This window comes from Crocodylus siamensis, chromosome 3 (genome assembly GCF_052110815.1).
Source record: "Crocodylus siamensis isolate JL-2025a chromosome 3, ASM5211081v1, whole genome shotgun sequence".
Lineage (NCBI taxonomy): Eukaryota > Metazoa > Chordata > Crocodylia > Crocodylidae > Crocodylus > Crocodylus siamensis.
In genome coordinates, this window is record NC_143397.1 from 182450950 (window position 1) to 182466442 (window position 15493).

The window sequence follows — 15493 nt, forward strand, 5'->3', positions numbered from 1 at the left end:
CTGAGAATGGTGGTGAAAGGACTTCCTTGGGGAGTTTCTACAGTGAAGGAGAACAGCTTAAGCTCTTCACTCTTATACAGAGGCTTTAAAAGCTCAACTGAGCTGTGTGATGGTCTCAGGATATTCTTCTTCCCCTCAAAAAACAAGTGTATGGGGGCTGGTACTGAAGTCAATGTCTTGCCTCCTCTTCCTCATTTGCCTTTGGCCTCCTATCCAGATCTAGGAGGTATTTATCAAAGGAGTTTCAAAGCACAATGAGGCCACCACTCACATGTGGTTCATTGTTGTGGGCAAGCAGCTAGTTTGGTAGACTTTGGAGTTTACTAGCTAGACAACGCAGGTGCACCAGTCCTGCGAAAGGGGACTAAAGAAACCTTACAGTCTTGGGATCATTATGCCCTTTTTTTAACTGCTCACTTCCATGGCTTTTGTAACCAAGGACTAGAGATGACACCTTAGCTAGAAGCATCTGCTACCAGCCTAATTTAGAGGCAGAAAGAGACAGAAGAGCCTGAAGACATTGCCTAAAAATGGAAGGGGCTTGGCATCAAGCCTTTAGCTTTTCACTGACCCTTCAATGCCTGACTGACACTAGAGGGAAAGACCAGCACATGATCTCTATTAGGGAGTGAGCTACAGAGCTCTCTTGTCAACAGTAGTGAGAATATGGTTATTTACACTATGGGAAAATACATCTATTAAATGATGGGCAGCAACTAACTTACAATGTTCACACACTGATATACAAGTGCCATTAAGATACATTCAATGCATTTTAAGAATAAATTTTACCAGTTAATGTTGTTGCCTAAAGCCAAGTTTAAATCAGAAATGTTAGTGTCATGATTTATGTACCACCTGTTTCTGCTCTTATTGAAGAAATTCTTCATTAAAACAAAGCTCTAGCACCCTCTTGGATTTGCTTAATAATTTTGAGAAATGACTGCAGAACCTGTACGAACAGCAGTGGAAGTCCATTTTTCCTGTTTAAAGAAAACAGTGTTCATAACTCACTAAGCAGTTTAAATGTTAGAACGTTTCACAATCATGTATTTAAACACAGAAATCTGTTTATTTACCCAAACAAAACAGAGGAAATGATTCCAGCCCTCAGTTTTTGAATTTTCATTTAAATTTGTGAACAACAGTCCACAGAGTAGAGATGTTTGTGTATCTATGTACCTGCAAAATACTCATATTTCATAGGCTTTTTCACATTAATATTCACCAACAGTATCACAAAAGTTCTTTTTCTTTTACATAACTGTAAGCAACAGTAATTCTAGAAACACTAGAGAAAAAAAAGCATAGCAATGTCCACAGTTACAAGAAAAAGTGCACATTACTCAGTCACAATCACAGTCATTACTTGGAAAACTATATGTAACAAGTAGATATAAAATATCACCGATGCCTTAAACTCATTGTCAAAAACTGAATTACATGAAATAAGGCAAATTTAGGAATGCACAAGGAACTTGTTATTCAACAAAAGCTAAACAACAGAACAGACAGTACAGTAAGCAAGAACTAAAGTACTTTTCTCTATATACTTAAAAATAAGCTTGCCTTAGTGCACAAAGAAAACGCCATTAATGTGTAATCAACATTATAAAATAAGAAATAGAGGGGGGATGGGGGAGTGGAGAAGGGGGAAAGAGTTTAATTAAAGTTGCAGCTGCATCCATTTACAGTTTTTACCATAGTTAGGCGTGGGAATTATACAAATCATAACAGAATTGTCAATGGCCTTTTTCTGTATGTATTTTCTTTAAATAAGGAAAAAAATAAATACACACAGGAGTGCAAATTTTCAGATTGTCACTTGCAACCTCTTCACATTCAATCATCTGCATCCAATCACTACTAGAGGGACTTATACAAGACAGCAGCAGCGATTGTGGAGTTAAATGAGCTAGCTGTAAGAAATCAATTTTTTCTCAGTTATATGTCTTTTAAAAAAATCCTTAACCCTTTATTAATTTCCTAATAAAGCTGCAATATATTACAGGATGGAGTTGAGAATGGCATGAATGCATGAAATGCATGCTTCTTTTGGAAGGCATTCCAAAGATGAGAATTTACAGTACACAGGGGAAGGGTTATCCAGCATTGAGTTACTTCTTGTAGAAAGAATATGAAGGTGGAGACAAGGGCACAGTCAGGGGTTCCAGAGAGGAAAAGGGGGACTTACAATAGCTCCTCAAAACATTTGTAGGACCAGTGAAAAAGTTTACCAAAGTAAAAATGAAAAATTCTGAATGAAAACAAAAGTTTTTGTTTTGTTTTTTATAAAAATTACATTTTTTTAAAATACAAGATCCTTTTAATTGCAATTCTGTCCTATAGTAACAGGACATTTGGCAATGTTTTGCCATATACTGCAGCTTTAAGTCCAATGAGTCAGTAGCACATTCCACTAATATTGCACGTGGATCTTGAACCAATATTTGCCATCACAGCATCTTCTGTTTCCTCCACTTGTCAGAATGAGTTAACAATCTATAGCCACTTTTTCAATATTTATGCTGACACACTAAAACAAAAAGCAGTATGCTGGACACATTAAAGTACCTCAGAAATATCAGAGGTTGAAGTTCACTTGAAGAACCTTAACACATCACTTTATGGATCAAGAACAGTGTGGCATTATGGTAATTAACTCTCCTAAAAGACTGTGCAGTAACTGAAGTGTCTGCTCTGGGAAATCAAAATGTCATTAGTGGAAACTCCAAGATAAGACCAGACCAGTGTGAACATCACATGACTCAGTTCTGCTGCAAAATAAGGTTTTCCAGTTCATCTGCAGAACGCAATAAAAATGCCGCTGATTCTCGATACCCTGCCACAAGCTGCCGCACTGCATTTATTTCAGTTGGACTCAGCTGGGGTCTCGAGCTTGTACTACTGGAGGATCCAGAGCTGGTTGCCAACTGCCTCTTCATACTGAGATCTGTTGGACCTGGTGATACAAAATGCAAAAAAGTGGAAGCATAAGGTTCTGCTGCCAGGGAATTTTTACTAAGAAATATTTGTAAATGGAGTTCAAGAGCTTCAGATATAGCTCACAGCTGAAGGTTAGTAAATGGTGAGAAGCACTGTAGATCAGCACCTATTTTTCACTTTTTGATTTCCCAGGTAGGAAATGAAACCATTCACTTTTATATGAAACAAGCTTAATTCTCTCTTTCTGCTCTGCTTTTGTAATCCAGGGAGGTTTGCAGACTAGCACTATTGGAAAGTCTGCTTCACATGCTCCTCCAGCAGCATAAGTCACCAAGAACCACCTCTCCCATAGGAGACTTGGAGCTCCATATAGAGTTGTGAAAAGGAACCAATCGCCCACAGCCTGTACCATTAAGACAACTCTTACTTCCAGCTTTGGAATGGCCAGCATGAACATATAAAGCATACAGAGGGCCTATCCCTCCTATTTAAGGAAGTTTATAGCGGTGTAACTACATGGACTTTAAGAGAGCTTCTCTTGAATGTACAGGGTAGATATTAAGAGAATTAAGCCTGTGAATCTACCTCACTGTCACTATGTTACTGTAGCAGGCTCACTTTTCAGACCTTGGGCTGAGTCCCAAGCTTGAGAGCCTGCTGTTTTGATTGGTGGAGCCCATCCACCAATCAGGAGGCAGCAGGAGAAACAAAGCCATGCCCCTTTCCTGGGGCGGGGGCCGAACAGCTCCCCCAGACCTGATTGAAGACTGTAAACTGTCAGGTCTGGAAGACTTCAGGGGCAGAGCCCTGGAGCCTATAAAAGGAGCTGCGTGCCCAGCACAGGGGTGGCAGATGCAGCGAGGGACTCGAGAAGAGCGGAGCCAAGAAAAGCTGGGGAGCTCTCCGGCAGCAGGCAACAGGCCCGAGGCTCCCGAAGCTGCCACTGGAGAAACAGCCTTGGGAGCGGTACGAGACTACTCAGGCTGCTGCTGATGCACAGGGACGGTTCACGGAGACCTGGCCCTGGGAGCAGTGTGAGACTGCTCGGGCCCATCACAGTGTGCAGTTTGGTGCACAGAGCCCAGGCTTTCAGAGCTGCAAGCAGTGGCTCAAGCCTGCAACCCCAGCAGGGCCAGTGGGCCACGGTGCGTGGGGCAGCGCACAGGGCAAAGGCCTTAGGGCTGCGGTGAGGCGGCTCAGGCTCCATCTCCCAGCAAGCGGCCAGGTCCCATGGTGCGCAGGGCGGCACCTGGGCCCGAGCCTTGGGAGCCAGGGAACAGTGGAGGCTGCTTGGGCTAGCCACCTGGTGTGAGGATGGCCAGCCAGAGCCAAGGGCCTGGCCTGTGCTAAAAGAGCCCTCGGTGCTGAGCCAGGCCACAGGGAAATAGTAGTGCTGCAGCATGAGGCCCAGGAGCCAGCGGCAGTGATGCAGCAGCTGGGAGGACCTGAGCCCTCTCGGTGTCCACAGGGAAGCACAGGGTGAGGAGAAGCCCAGCAGCACAGGAGGAGCCTGGAGAGGCGCTTCGGCAGAGGAGACTCCATCAAGCTGCACCCTGACCACTGCCACCTGGGGGGCCGTGAGTCATTGGGCCATCGGGTCCCACAGGGGAAAGATGTTTGGGGTGGGCAAACCCAGAGAAGGGGCTGGGTGAGCAGCACCCTCGCCTAGTCAAGGCCCTAAGGGAAGGGGTCTCTGGTGCTTCCTGGACACTCCCCCAGGGGACCTCATTGGAAAGAGGACTATCTCTTGCCATGGGTCAGGGACTATATTAAGGAATAGGTGTTATTAAGATTGTTCATATTTGCATCTTATATTTTGTAATTGAAAGGTTGTATTGTGATGTTGTAAATAGTATTATTTAGGGTCTGACCTTGGTTAGTGTTCACTGTGTAAATATATATATGATATTTAGTTTTATGTTTATGTATGTTATAACTCAATAAACTGTACATAGCTAAGAACTTTGGGCTTGGGCTAAATCTATAGATGAAAGAGTGACCTGCTTGAAATGCTGGCATCCCTCTCACAGCACCCCCTCCTGCCTACCCATCCCATTCAATTGAGAATAGGGCACACCCTTGGGTGTACCCGGGTTACATTACAGTGCAATGACTACATCATGACGAAGCTCAAAAGGAGAATGCTAAGAAAGAAGCACAGTCCACTGAAGAACAGTGCACAAATCATAGTCAGCTCAACTGAATGGCTGTAAGAAGCCATTAAAGACTTCTATATTTATTAAGCCAGTGCTGAAAAAGTGACTGTCGACATATTGAGGGCACTGTGCTCCAGATGAACCTACTTTAATGTTTATGTTCTTTCCTTGACTTTCATTTATGTCATAGCCAAAAACACACAAAATATATGGCAGAATAAATCTTTTTCCAAGAGAAGGGTGAAGGACTTTTCTCCTCTGTAATCCAGATGTTAAAATAGCCAAATAGGATATTCAATTTATTTACTCCGAAATACAAAACTGCTGTGATGTTCTCCTCAGCTTTTCCTTGTTCTAATTCAACCCGTGCACTAAAGCATCCCTCTGAACAAAAGGCCAGATGCCCAACTAGTGTAAATCAGTCTAGCTTCTTTCCAGTCAGTGGAGCCACACATTGATTTACATGAGCTGAGGTTCTGACTCAGGATCTCTAAATGGGCTGATTAACTCCCATAGGGAGCATCGTTCAACTCTGCTGAATACATTTTTCTATACTCCTGCAGGAAATTGGAAGAAAAAGTCTATGCAGATGCAAGTTATACACTAATTAAAATAAACTGCACTCTGCATATACAAGGAATCATCAAGACTCGATCAGAATTTGTCTTCTTCTGATAAACCAATATGTATGGTAAACTGAATGCTAGCACACAAAAGATGTGAAAGCTCACACCCTGACAGTGTGCTACTCTTCTGGAACCTTTTTGATTAATTAGGACTCATCCAGTATAGAGGCACCCCTGAGTCAAAGAAGAAGAGGTGTTGTTTAAAACAGTGGGATGTGCGGCAGGTTTAGAATCTGTCATGCAGATTTTGGGAGGGCTGGTGGTCCAGGTACATCCTAAAAAAGTGTTGCATGCAATCTGGAAGGGCTTTAAAGGCACAAACATGACATCCTCCTCTCTGCTCTTTTGCCTTTATTTTAAATGTTGTGCTACCTTATGATGAGTAAAGCATGCCTTCCTTGATGTTTTCATCATTTCTTCTTAAAGGCAAGGTTCAGCCCTTATCTCATTCACTGTATCAATGGGGCCACTGAGGCACACGGAGTCAGATCCAAATTATTCCTGCAGCTAGTGTCACTTAGATACAGTGCCCACAGTTTAGGCACTTGGCCCCAGGAGGGTGACCCAAATCGACAGGTTTAGGCACTCAGAATCCTTCTGCAGGCATGGAAGAGTGTGCTGCCTCCAAAGGGTGACCTGGAGCATATAGGTGCTGGGCAGGGAGGAGGAGAACATCAGGATAGCAAGCAAGAGAGACCCCGGCTATGTTGGTGGTGGTCCCTTGAAGTCGAGGATGATGTCTGTCAGGCTTGATGGGTCCTCAGGTGACTGAGGAGCCCAATTCTGGATACACACATTCTTCTGCAATGGGGGCAGTTGTTGAGCAGGGGAGTGAAATTTGCAGCCCCAGGTTTGTGTCCTTATCCTTATCCTGCTGGATGTGGTTTCCCAGGCTGGAGAAATAGGACAGCCTATTTTTGGGGCATCTTTTCTAGCCCCCTCCCCATCAGGGTGAGCAGAGGGTATCCTAAAAAGGGCTGCTCAGCATGAATGCAGCTGCTGAAGGGCATCCCTGTCTCAACACAGGTGCCCGATGACCATCATGCATCTGCTGCCTGTGTGCAGACTCTTGGCTGGGGGCCTCCAGGTATCACAGCCCTGCCTGTTGCCAATCCTCCATTGCTACAGGGCTTTTTTTGACCTGACAGAAGCCTGCATGTGCCATGTTTAGCATGGGGACTCCGGTGTGCAGTCAGGTCCATGCAATCTTGGTGGGTGGTGGCTGGGTTCAGTGGCATGGCAAACCATGATGACTGGAGCCAGTTTTCCATTGCAGCTTTCTTCTGACTTCCCAGCTGTTGGGGCCACAACCTCCCTCCACCTGCTCCACCGTTGAGGACTTCTTGGATCGGTCTTTGTCTGGAACCTCCCCATCAACCTTACTGCCATGGGTGGCCCTACCAGGAGTGTGAGCTCAGATAGCATCACTCTCAGGATCACTGGCAAATGCAAGCATCTCCACAAGGTGATGATCCTCAGAGAGGCCTGGTCCTGTAATCTTGTGAAGAGGGGCATTCCTTGAGAGGAGGGGGAAACTGCTTGGCTTCAGCTCCCTGTTCCAAAAAGTGTTTATGCATTTCATGTTAGATGGTTATTGGTTAGGGAAAAAAGAAAAAAAGATCAGGCACTCCTCCTTACCACAGTGGAATGATACGGGTTCAAGTCCCCGAGGAAAAGGAAGGACTGAACCTTCTCACATGTGAATGTTGTAACTACTGAGAACAAGTGAAAGGGGCTGCGACTAGCACCACCACCACCACCACCAGTTCCTCCTGTGGTAGGGTTGTTTTATGTAAGTGTAAACCCCATCTGTGAATTCCTATCAGGTTCAGACATGAGAGAGGTGCTTAGCCATTTGGCAGTGTCAGAATGTAAGCAGTTCTGAACACACCCAGCAGCAGACATTTAGGCATGTAGGCGACTGCACTGGCACAGGCACATGTGCCTGGGGACTTCAGGCTTTTAGGAGCTAAATTTTGGAATTAGATGCTTGAAATGGCAGTTCTTTTCTGGGTCCAGCCCATAATGATTTAATATCACTGAAACCTTCTGTGGCCAGGAGAGGTACTGCACTGTGCAGAGGACTGTACAAGCACAAACACATGCATGACCCCTACCCTAAAAAGTTTGTACTGAGACGACTCACTGAGGAAGGACAGTAGGAAAGATGGCATCAAGTATGCATTTGTAGGTATTGCATTTTGGGGGACTGTAGCTCAATGAAGTGCCAGCTGGCTCTGTCAGCTGTCAGCCTAACTGCTAGTTATGGAACTTGTTTCTTATATCTATTTAGTCAAAAAGCTGAATGGGAGAGTTGTGGCCTAATAAATCAAACCAGGGAGGATGTCTCATGTGAGAAGCAGCATGGAGGGAGACACAGTGCCATTTGTATGAGAAAGTGACAAGAACAAACAAGGCTGGCAACACCGGCAATGAGCTGGAATAGCTCCTGTGATAGGAGCTGGGAATGGATTTCAGGAGGGGCAGATTTCCAAACATGTTTTGATGGTGCAGTTTCTTCTGTTTGGGCTAACAAAACCCTGCCCACTATTGGTACTCCTCCACCCCAATGATGTGGTTTGATATACAGCAGCCAGTTTGTGTGTTTCTAAATGTTAGGCATGCCTACTTTATAAATGTAATGACTCGTATGTTGCTTCATTGGTCACACTTGTTTCTTTATGAAATAAAGAAGAAAGTTATCATACTCCCTTCACTGCAGATTTTTTTTCTATCTAGTTAGTCCCGTTCTCTATTGAACACTTACTACAGCACAAATTCTTAAGCAGCTGAAAGTGCTAGCACAGATATTCCATCTTATATTATTTATGAGACCCTCTGGGTATCATTTCTCTGTCCATCAGACAGACCAACTGATGAACATTTTAAACTAGCAAATACTCTGAATTTTGCGCATCAGTTCAATTACATAAACCTCACTCCCTTTGTAAAGTTAAAATGGTTGTTGCTTTAACCAAAATCATTCAAAATATACAAACCTGAGGAGTCCTCTCTTCAAGGCTAGAGACAATCATTTATCAGGCGAGACAATCAATTATCAGACACTAAATACAGTGTTAGATAAATGGGTTTGCTGTAAATTGCAAGATTTGAAGTGAGCTAATTATTGCCTCATACACTCCTTGTGTCAATTATTTAATAGTCCAGAATGTGGGTAAGATGTGTGATATGGCAGTTTATTTCACCAGTGGCGCTAAAACACTGATAGCTCATGAATGGCAAAGCCATATGTGAACTATTTCAGCAAAAATCCCTTCAGAATTGTTTACTACCAGTGGTAACAACCAATTTGATAGTTAATAGTCCGCTGGAAGCAAATAATGCTCTAATAAATGTATCAGTGACCCTCAAATTGGTCGTTACTATTGTAGACATTAATTTATAACAGCAGTAGATCATTAAAAAAAAAGATTGAAGTATGTTTAAGCATCTGTGTTAAGATCTAAAATTATTCCCCCATCTACCCCACCGAACAATTAACCAACATTTTTTGTCAATCAAGATGCAAAAAGCAATGGCACTTAGGTATAACAAAAGACATGTTCCTTATGAATAGGGTGAATGCCCATACCTTGAAATCTATTCTGTGTAGCATTTTTACTGTGTAATTTTTATTGAAATACTTTTCCTCTTTGAGTACCTCTACAAGTGGTTAAATTATATTCAGATTGTTCTGTATTCTACTCCAATAAAATTAAATCAAAAACAAATATTAAAGTCTGTTATTTTGTTTCCAAATCAGCCACATTTTTATTGTATATAAGATTTATTATTATAATTTTACATCTACTATACTTCTCTTTCCTCTTCCCTCTGCTCACAGGCAGATGTATGTGAAGCTACTGTTCTAAGTCCTGGGACATTTCAGATCCCTAATACAAGGGACTAATGAAATGTACATGCTTTAGCTCTCCCCTTCTCTCTACCCATATGCTTTTCTTCTTCACTACTACTACTTTTTTACTCACTGGGAAGCAAAAAATTCAGCTACTTTAGCTGGTAGAAATCAGCTTTGTGGCCTGAGGACAGACATGGTAGAACAGAAAGATGCCTATAGCTATCTGGCATCACATATTTTCAAATGACACTCCCTTGGGGACAGAACTGTTAACTGATGTCTGCCAGTATCTGTTCCTTCCCCTACAGAAAGTAATGTGGAAGGTTCATGCACCCCCTCCTTTGATTACATGTCTGATTCGTGCACCCCCACCACAAAGCGCATGACCTCACGTCAGAAAGTCTAAGTATACACATTCAAAAAGCTGGAGCGGGTATGGATTCAATTTTTGCAGGTTAGTCTAACCTGCATAGATTGAACTGATTTGCAAGTGAACAGACTTCACTTTTGATTCTGGAAATGCAGCCACATGCCTGCAGTGGCTCAGGCTAGAAGCCATGGGGTGTTAGAGTAAGCCCTTCCTTCCCTTCAGCAGCGGATGCAAGGAAGCTGAGCTGGGGGAGGAGGGCATGGACAGGCCCTAGCATGCTGAATATGATTGGGGAGAGGTTTAAGCCCCCACCCTGTCCAACAGAGCCCCCATCCGGGGTGTGCTTGGAGGGGGAGGGGGAAGCAGCCCTTTCTAAGTTTGTCCCAGATGCGGGAGGGCATGGCCAGACACCAGCCAGGGCAGTGCCTCAGGTGAAGGGGGCTGGGTGGGAGGGGAATTAAACTCCCCTGTCTCCCCTCTCTCCCACCGGCACAGGGACCCCAGTCAGGGTCTGCCTGGCTTTCTCCTCCACTGATGTGGGAGGGGGGCATGGCCAGAGCTGGCCTAGGTAGCAGCCTTGGGCAATGCCTGGGCCAACTCTGGCCATGCCATCCACCACGCAAGGGGGAAAGCCAGGCAGACCCTGGCAGGGGTCCTTGTGCCAGTGGGAGAGAGGGGAGACAGCGGAGTTTAATCACCCTCCCCCCCCAAGCCTACTGGCCCATGCCCCCCACCCCCTCAACTCCAGCAGGGAAGTCTGGCAGGGGCTGCTCCACCCTTACCAGGCAGACTGGGCTGTGTCAGCCGGGTTTCCCACCCCCACCCCCTTGTCAGGCAGCCTTCTCTCCTCTGGCTAGGGAGCAGAGGGGCAAAGCCACCCCTGCTTTGCCTAAGCACACAGCTCAGCCCAGCTCAGGGCTGCAAGGCATGCTGGGATGCTGATTTCACTTGTACTAGGAAGGGGTCTTGCACAGAAATGCCATAACTGGTTTGACCTAAATCAGTTAAGTCTGACACTACATTTAACCAGGTTTATCTTAAATCAGTTTTGGTCATTTTGAAACTGGTTAATGTGCCCTGAACTTATATTATGTTACAGGTTTAAACCAGTTTCTGATCACTTAAATTGTTTTGTGTGTAACTTCTGTTATTAGTCAAACAGCTCAGGATTTATTTATTAAGCATATGTGGTTTCAGCATATTGTTTCAGCCATCTTGTGATGTCATTACAGTGTGAAGAGCCTGAAGGGCACCAGGTAGCACAGCAAATGGACACAAGTCAACAATGTAGGACATAGTTTGAACTTGCCCACAAAGAAGGGCATTTGTCATCATTGCGGAGGCCCTACTGGTATAGGTTTGAGGCACAGTGACCCTGTCTAGTTTGAAAATGGTTGAGAAGTGCCCAATAATGGCGTGGCCAGTTAAATCCTGGCTGACTGAGTGTAGGGTCAGAGATGATGTGGTGATCAATTGGTGCTTGTGCTGACCATTCTTTGTGCCATTGAGTAAGTAAGGAAAAGTCAAAGGATTTTGAAAGGGTGGACTATGTTGGATGTTGTGAGGGAAGCCAAGTTACTGGTGGGTGAAATATGTCCCAGTGCACTGACAGCTCCAGAGAAATACTGCTATGAATCCCTCCTTCTTTTAGTATAGCTACACCTAACAAAGCAAATATAGCTGCAGCGCTTGCAGATAATTCCTAATGGCTACTTCCAGCTCCAGTGAGCATGACTCTCAGCAAGTATGGGCATGTAGTTAATCCATCTGAATGGACTGCTTTGTTGTGTGGACAAAGGTGAAAAAATAAGGTACTTTCCCATCTATACCATCAGAGGTATTTCATCCAGATTCCAAATATGGAGATTTAGGTATGTCAGCAAGACTCACCATAACTAAAACCTTATAAACCAACTCATATCCAAACAGCTTATGAAGGAACATGCATATCTGACAACTGTTCCTTTAATTGTCTGTGAAGGGAAGGAAAGCTTGGATGATATGACTAAATCATACAGGAAGTAGAGAGTGTCTTAGTTTTGGTCAAGTCAGTTGACTTCTCTGAGTTCAGTTTCTCCTTTGCAAAAGGAGGCCAGTAATACTTGCCCCAAGCTCTTGATCCATTGTTGCAACCCGGCACATTTTTTCTCTCCCTCATCCGCATGAGAATTAGTCCCCGTACTCCTTCCCCCCTAACCCAGGCTGCAAGCCCAGGGGGTATCAATGTGAGCATAGTAAAAGAGCTTTCCTTGCTCCCAGTTTCTGTACCTGGCAGGGTGGCAGGCCTAACCATCCAGATGAAACTGCAGTGAATGTCCTGGTCAGCTCCTACAGCCCTGGATAAAACATGACCCAGTAGTATGACCAAGGGTGAAGGGGCAACTGGGACAGCCCCAAACCCACACTCCCCCAAACCTTTGAGGGGGGAGTGTGGGGGATGTGGGAGAGGGGGGCAAAAAAGCAGCCCCTACCTGCTGCAATTGGCAGGGCACCAGCCAGCACTTCCCCATGCATCATGGCTGCCCAGCTATACCTCTGACTTGCCCAGTCACATTGAAGGGATGACACACGTGGGAGTTGTGAGGAGGCAGAGTGTGCCCAGTGCAGACAGAATTTGTAGAGAGTTTAGCTGCCAAATTCTAAGGAGATGTATAGGCTGATCAAATCCTAAAGTACTTTCATGCAGACAGCAAAAGGTGCACCTCTGATACCAGGGCAACACCTACCACCCCCCTCAGATGCACCGTATTTCAAACTCGTGTTTCATATCACGGAGGAACTGGAACTTCTCAATGAAACATGAGAAAAAACAAATATTCTTCCTCTACCCCTTTCCTTAGAATGGACTAACCTTTTTATGAAACATCTTGAGAAAAATTTATCCCAAGGCAGATGCCTGGTGGAAAATTTCAGGTCAAACAGTTAGAGCTCAGTAAGATTATAAGCCAGTGAAATTATGGCTGTATAATGGAGAGACTGGGTAAGGAAAAAGACATGCTTGTTTTTTCCCACATGCTTGAAGTTACTGTAACTGCTGTATAATAAAACTGTCAACATTTGATTTCTCTTGCTAGCTCTATTAACAACTCCAAGCTTTTCATTGTGTAACCACAATCTCCATTCCACTATAGCAAGGTGAACAGGAGAATTTAGGAATCACTTAGCAGCACTCTTTGACTTTCCCTAACCAATCACACTATCTCCCACAGAAACTAACACAACAAATACAATTGTGTCTATGGTCTATAACTCCTACAAAACAATTCCTTCTGTTCAAAATAAGTGAGGAACTTCAGGGATGAAAACACTTTGTTAAAGCAGACTTAGAGCTGCTACTTGTTCATGCCCAGGATGCCAACCTCAGCAAAACTCATTTCTGAAAACCAGGATGCAGCCAGTTAAGGTAGAGAATAAACACTTTGCCTTTTTGCATGATGCTCCAATATGACCATAATACATATATTTTCACACTGTCTTTGAACAAGGATGAGTAAGAGCTGCTTACACCCCTGATTGCAGTCAAATATTAACTCACTTATTAAAAAGAACACTGCATCTGCTAAATTTTCAAACCTCATCACCTGTATGCACATGATGACACCAAATACAACACTTTCATTTAGTCATCATTAAACCCATCGGCCACACCCATGTCCCATCTAATCGCTGACAGATTCCAGGGCAAACCTCCCTACCCTGTGTCCTGCTACTAATACAATCAACCCAAAGCAGCTCTGAAAAGACTCATCATCACCCAAAAGATTCATGTAATCTTTTCCTTTGATTGCATGTTTGTGGTCATGCTGGGGGGGGTCATGGTCACCCCCCCACCAGAAAGTATCAAGACCTCATATCACAAATAGCTCTGGACATAGGTGACTGGTAGGGAGGACATGCAAGTGCCCTCAAGATGGCCAACACTGTTACTGTCAGTAGGGCAGTGGGCAACTTCTGCAGGTGTCCCCCTGAGATTCAGGAGGCACCAGTCACTTGTGTCTGGAGAAGTAGTACTATGAATCCCTCCATCTTTCAGTATGGTTTTTTTTATACACAGCAAATGCAGCTGATGTGCTTACATGCAATTCCTAGGCTGACTAGCAGTAGCATAAGTATGCATGTCAATTCTTCAGTCCCTTGTTTTTCAAATATTGGGACCTCAGAAGGCTGAGGCAGTCAGATGGAGAACACCTGCAACAGGCACAACAAAGAACTTGGCATGGACTTAATTAGTCTTGTCCCACCGTCATTGGATTGGCTATTAGGCTTGCAAAGTAGACTTAAAAGGAAGAGGAAGCTCAGCATTTGAGGACAGGAGAGTCAACAGGCTGCAGTGGGGGTCTCCAGTAGAGCCAAGTCTTTGGTATGAAGGAACCATATGGGCAAGGACTGCTGTTCTGGTGGCAGGCTATGACCAGGTAACTCGTCCTGGGGACAGTCAGTCATAGCAGGTGGATGAAAGCTGATTGCAGGTGGGCTGAACATTTGTCTGTCCACTGGAACTTGGCTGAAGGACTCTCTTAGCTCACAACCTGGCTGGCTGCTCTGTGGCAAATGGGCTACAGGTCATATCCATGAAGGATATGAGCTCAGCGTCAGCCAGAGAAATTGAGACAGAGTAGCTGCACTGCCAATCCAACAAAGAGGTATGCAGTGGTGGGCAGGGTGCCACAAGTAGACTTCTGATATTTTGAAACCTCAGTTTCCTGAAGGAGGGATACAGGGCAGCAACTGAGACTTCTGCATATTCAAAGTACCAAATGGAGTGCAGGGGCCCTCTTGCTGACGAGGCAGCAGGAGAAGACCTAAATCTACTCCAGCAAGGACTACAAAAGCAGCAGGAATATCAGTGCTGGTAAGAAGAGTGACCTCTGTACCCTGTCATGAAAAAGGAGTCAGGGATCAATTGGGAACTCTGAAAAGGCAGTTCCAAGCTTGGCAAAGCTAATACCAAATGGCAGTCTTCAAGTTCTGTATTTTTGAGCAATGGGTTGTGCGTCTTTGTGGGTGGGGTCATTTTCATCAACCCAAGTAGTTCTGTTTCTGTCAAGAGAGGCACATTCAGTAGGCAGAGCCTTAAAAGAGGAACAAGCTGGAGTCCTCAGATGACTTGTAGCTCCAGCCAGGATTCTTCCTTTGCTACACAGGACCAGCCTAACTGCTGGCCTGTTGTCCTTTTAAGATGACTTCCCAGGTTTCAACAGCCAGCCAGAGTGCAGTAGGTTGTGGCTAAGTAAGCCTTCTGTGGCTGGGATGTAACTTGCACAACCCATTGCAGGCTGATTCTCAGCTGCATTTTGGCTCCTTTACACTTTAAAGTCCCTTTACATAACCAGATTTGGTCTCCTGGAATTTTTCTATTCAGCTGCATAGCAAGGAAATCTCTCTGCCCCAAAAGGGTTCAACCTTCTAAAAGGTCAGATCCCTTTCAGCAGTTTACAAGAGCCAATGGCAATCTGCTTGAAAGGTTCCTGCCTCTCCACCACTCTCTGTAGCCCCTTGACAACCTGACTCACACTGAGGGTGCTGACAGAAGTGA

The 15493-nt window shown here is 44.6% G+C and overlaps 1 protein-coding gene across 3 annotated transcripts in view; it reads right to left on the minus strand.

Annotated features, from left to right (window-relative positions):
* Nucleotides 1–1066: 1066 nt before the first annotated feature.
* Nucleotides 1067–15493, minus strand: part of NOL4 (nucleolar protein 4) — a 291097-nt gene continuing 276670 nt past the window's right edge. For all 3 annotated transcript variants that reach the window (XM_090039912.1, XM_090039913.1, XM_090039914.1), the window contains one exon: nt 1067–2962. In XM_090039912.1, coding sequence (XP_089896038.1) covers nt 2769–2962 — 194 coding nt within the window. In that variant the 3' untranslated portion in view covers nt 1067–2768. The remainder of the gene's footprint in view (nt 2963–15493) is intronic.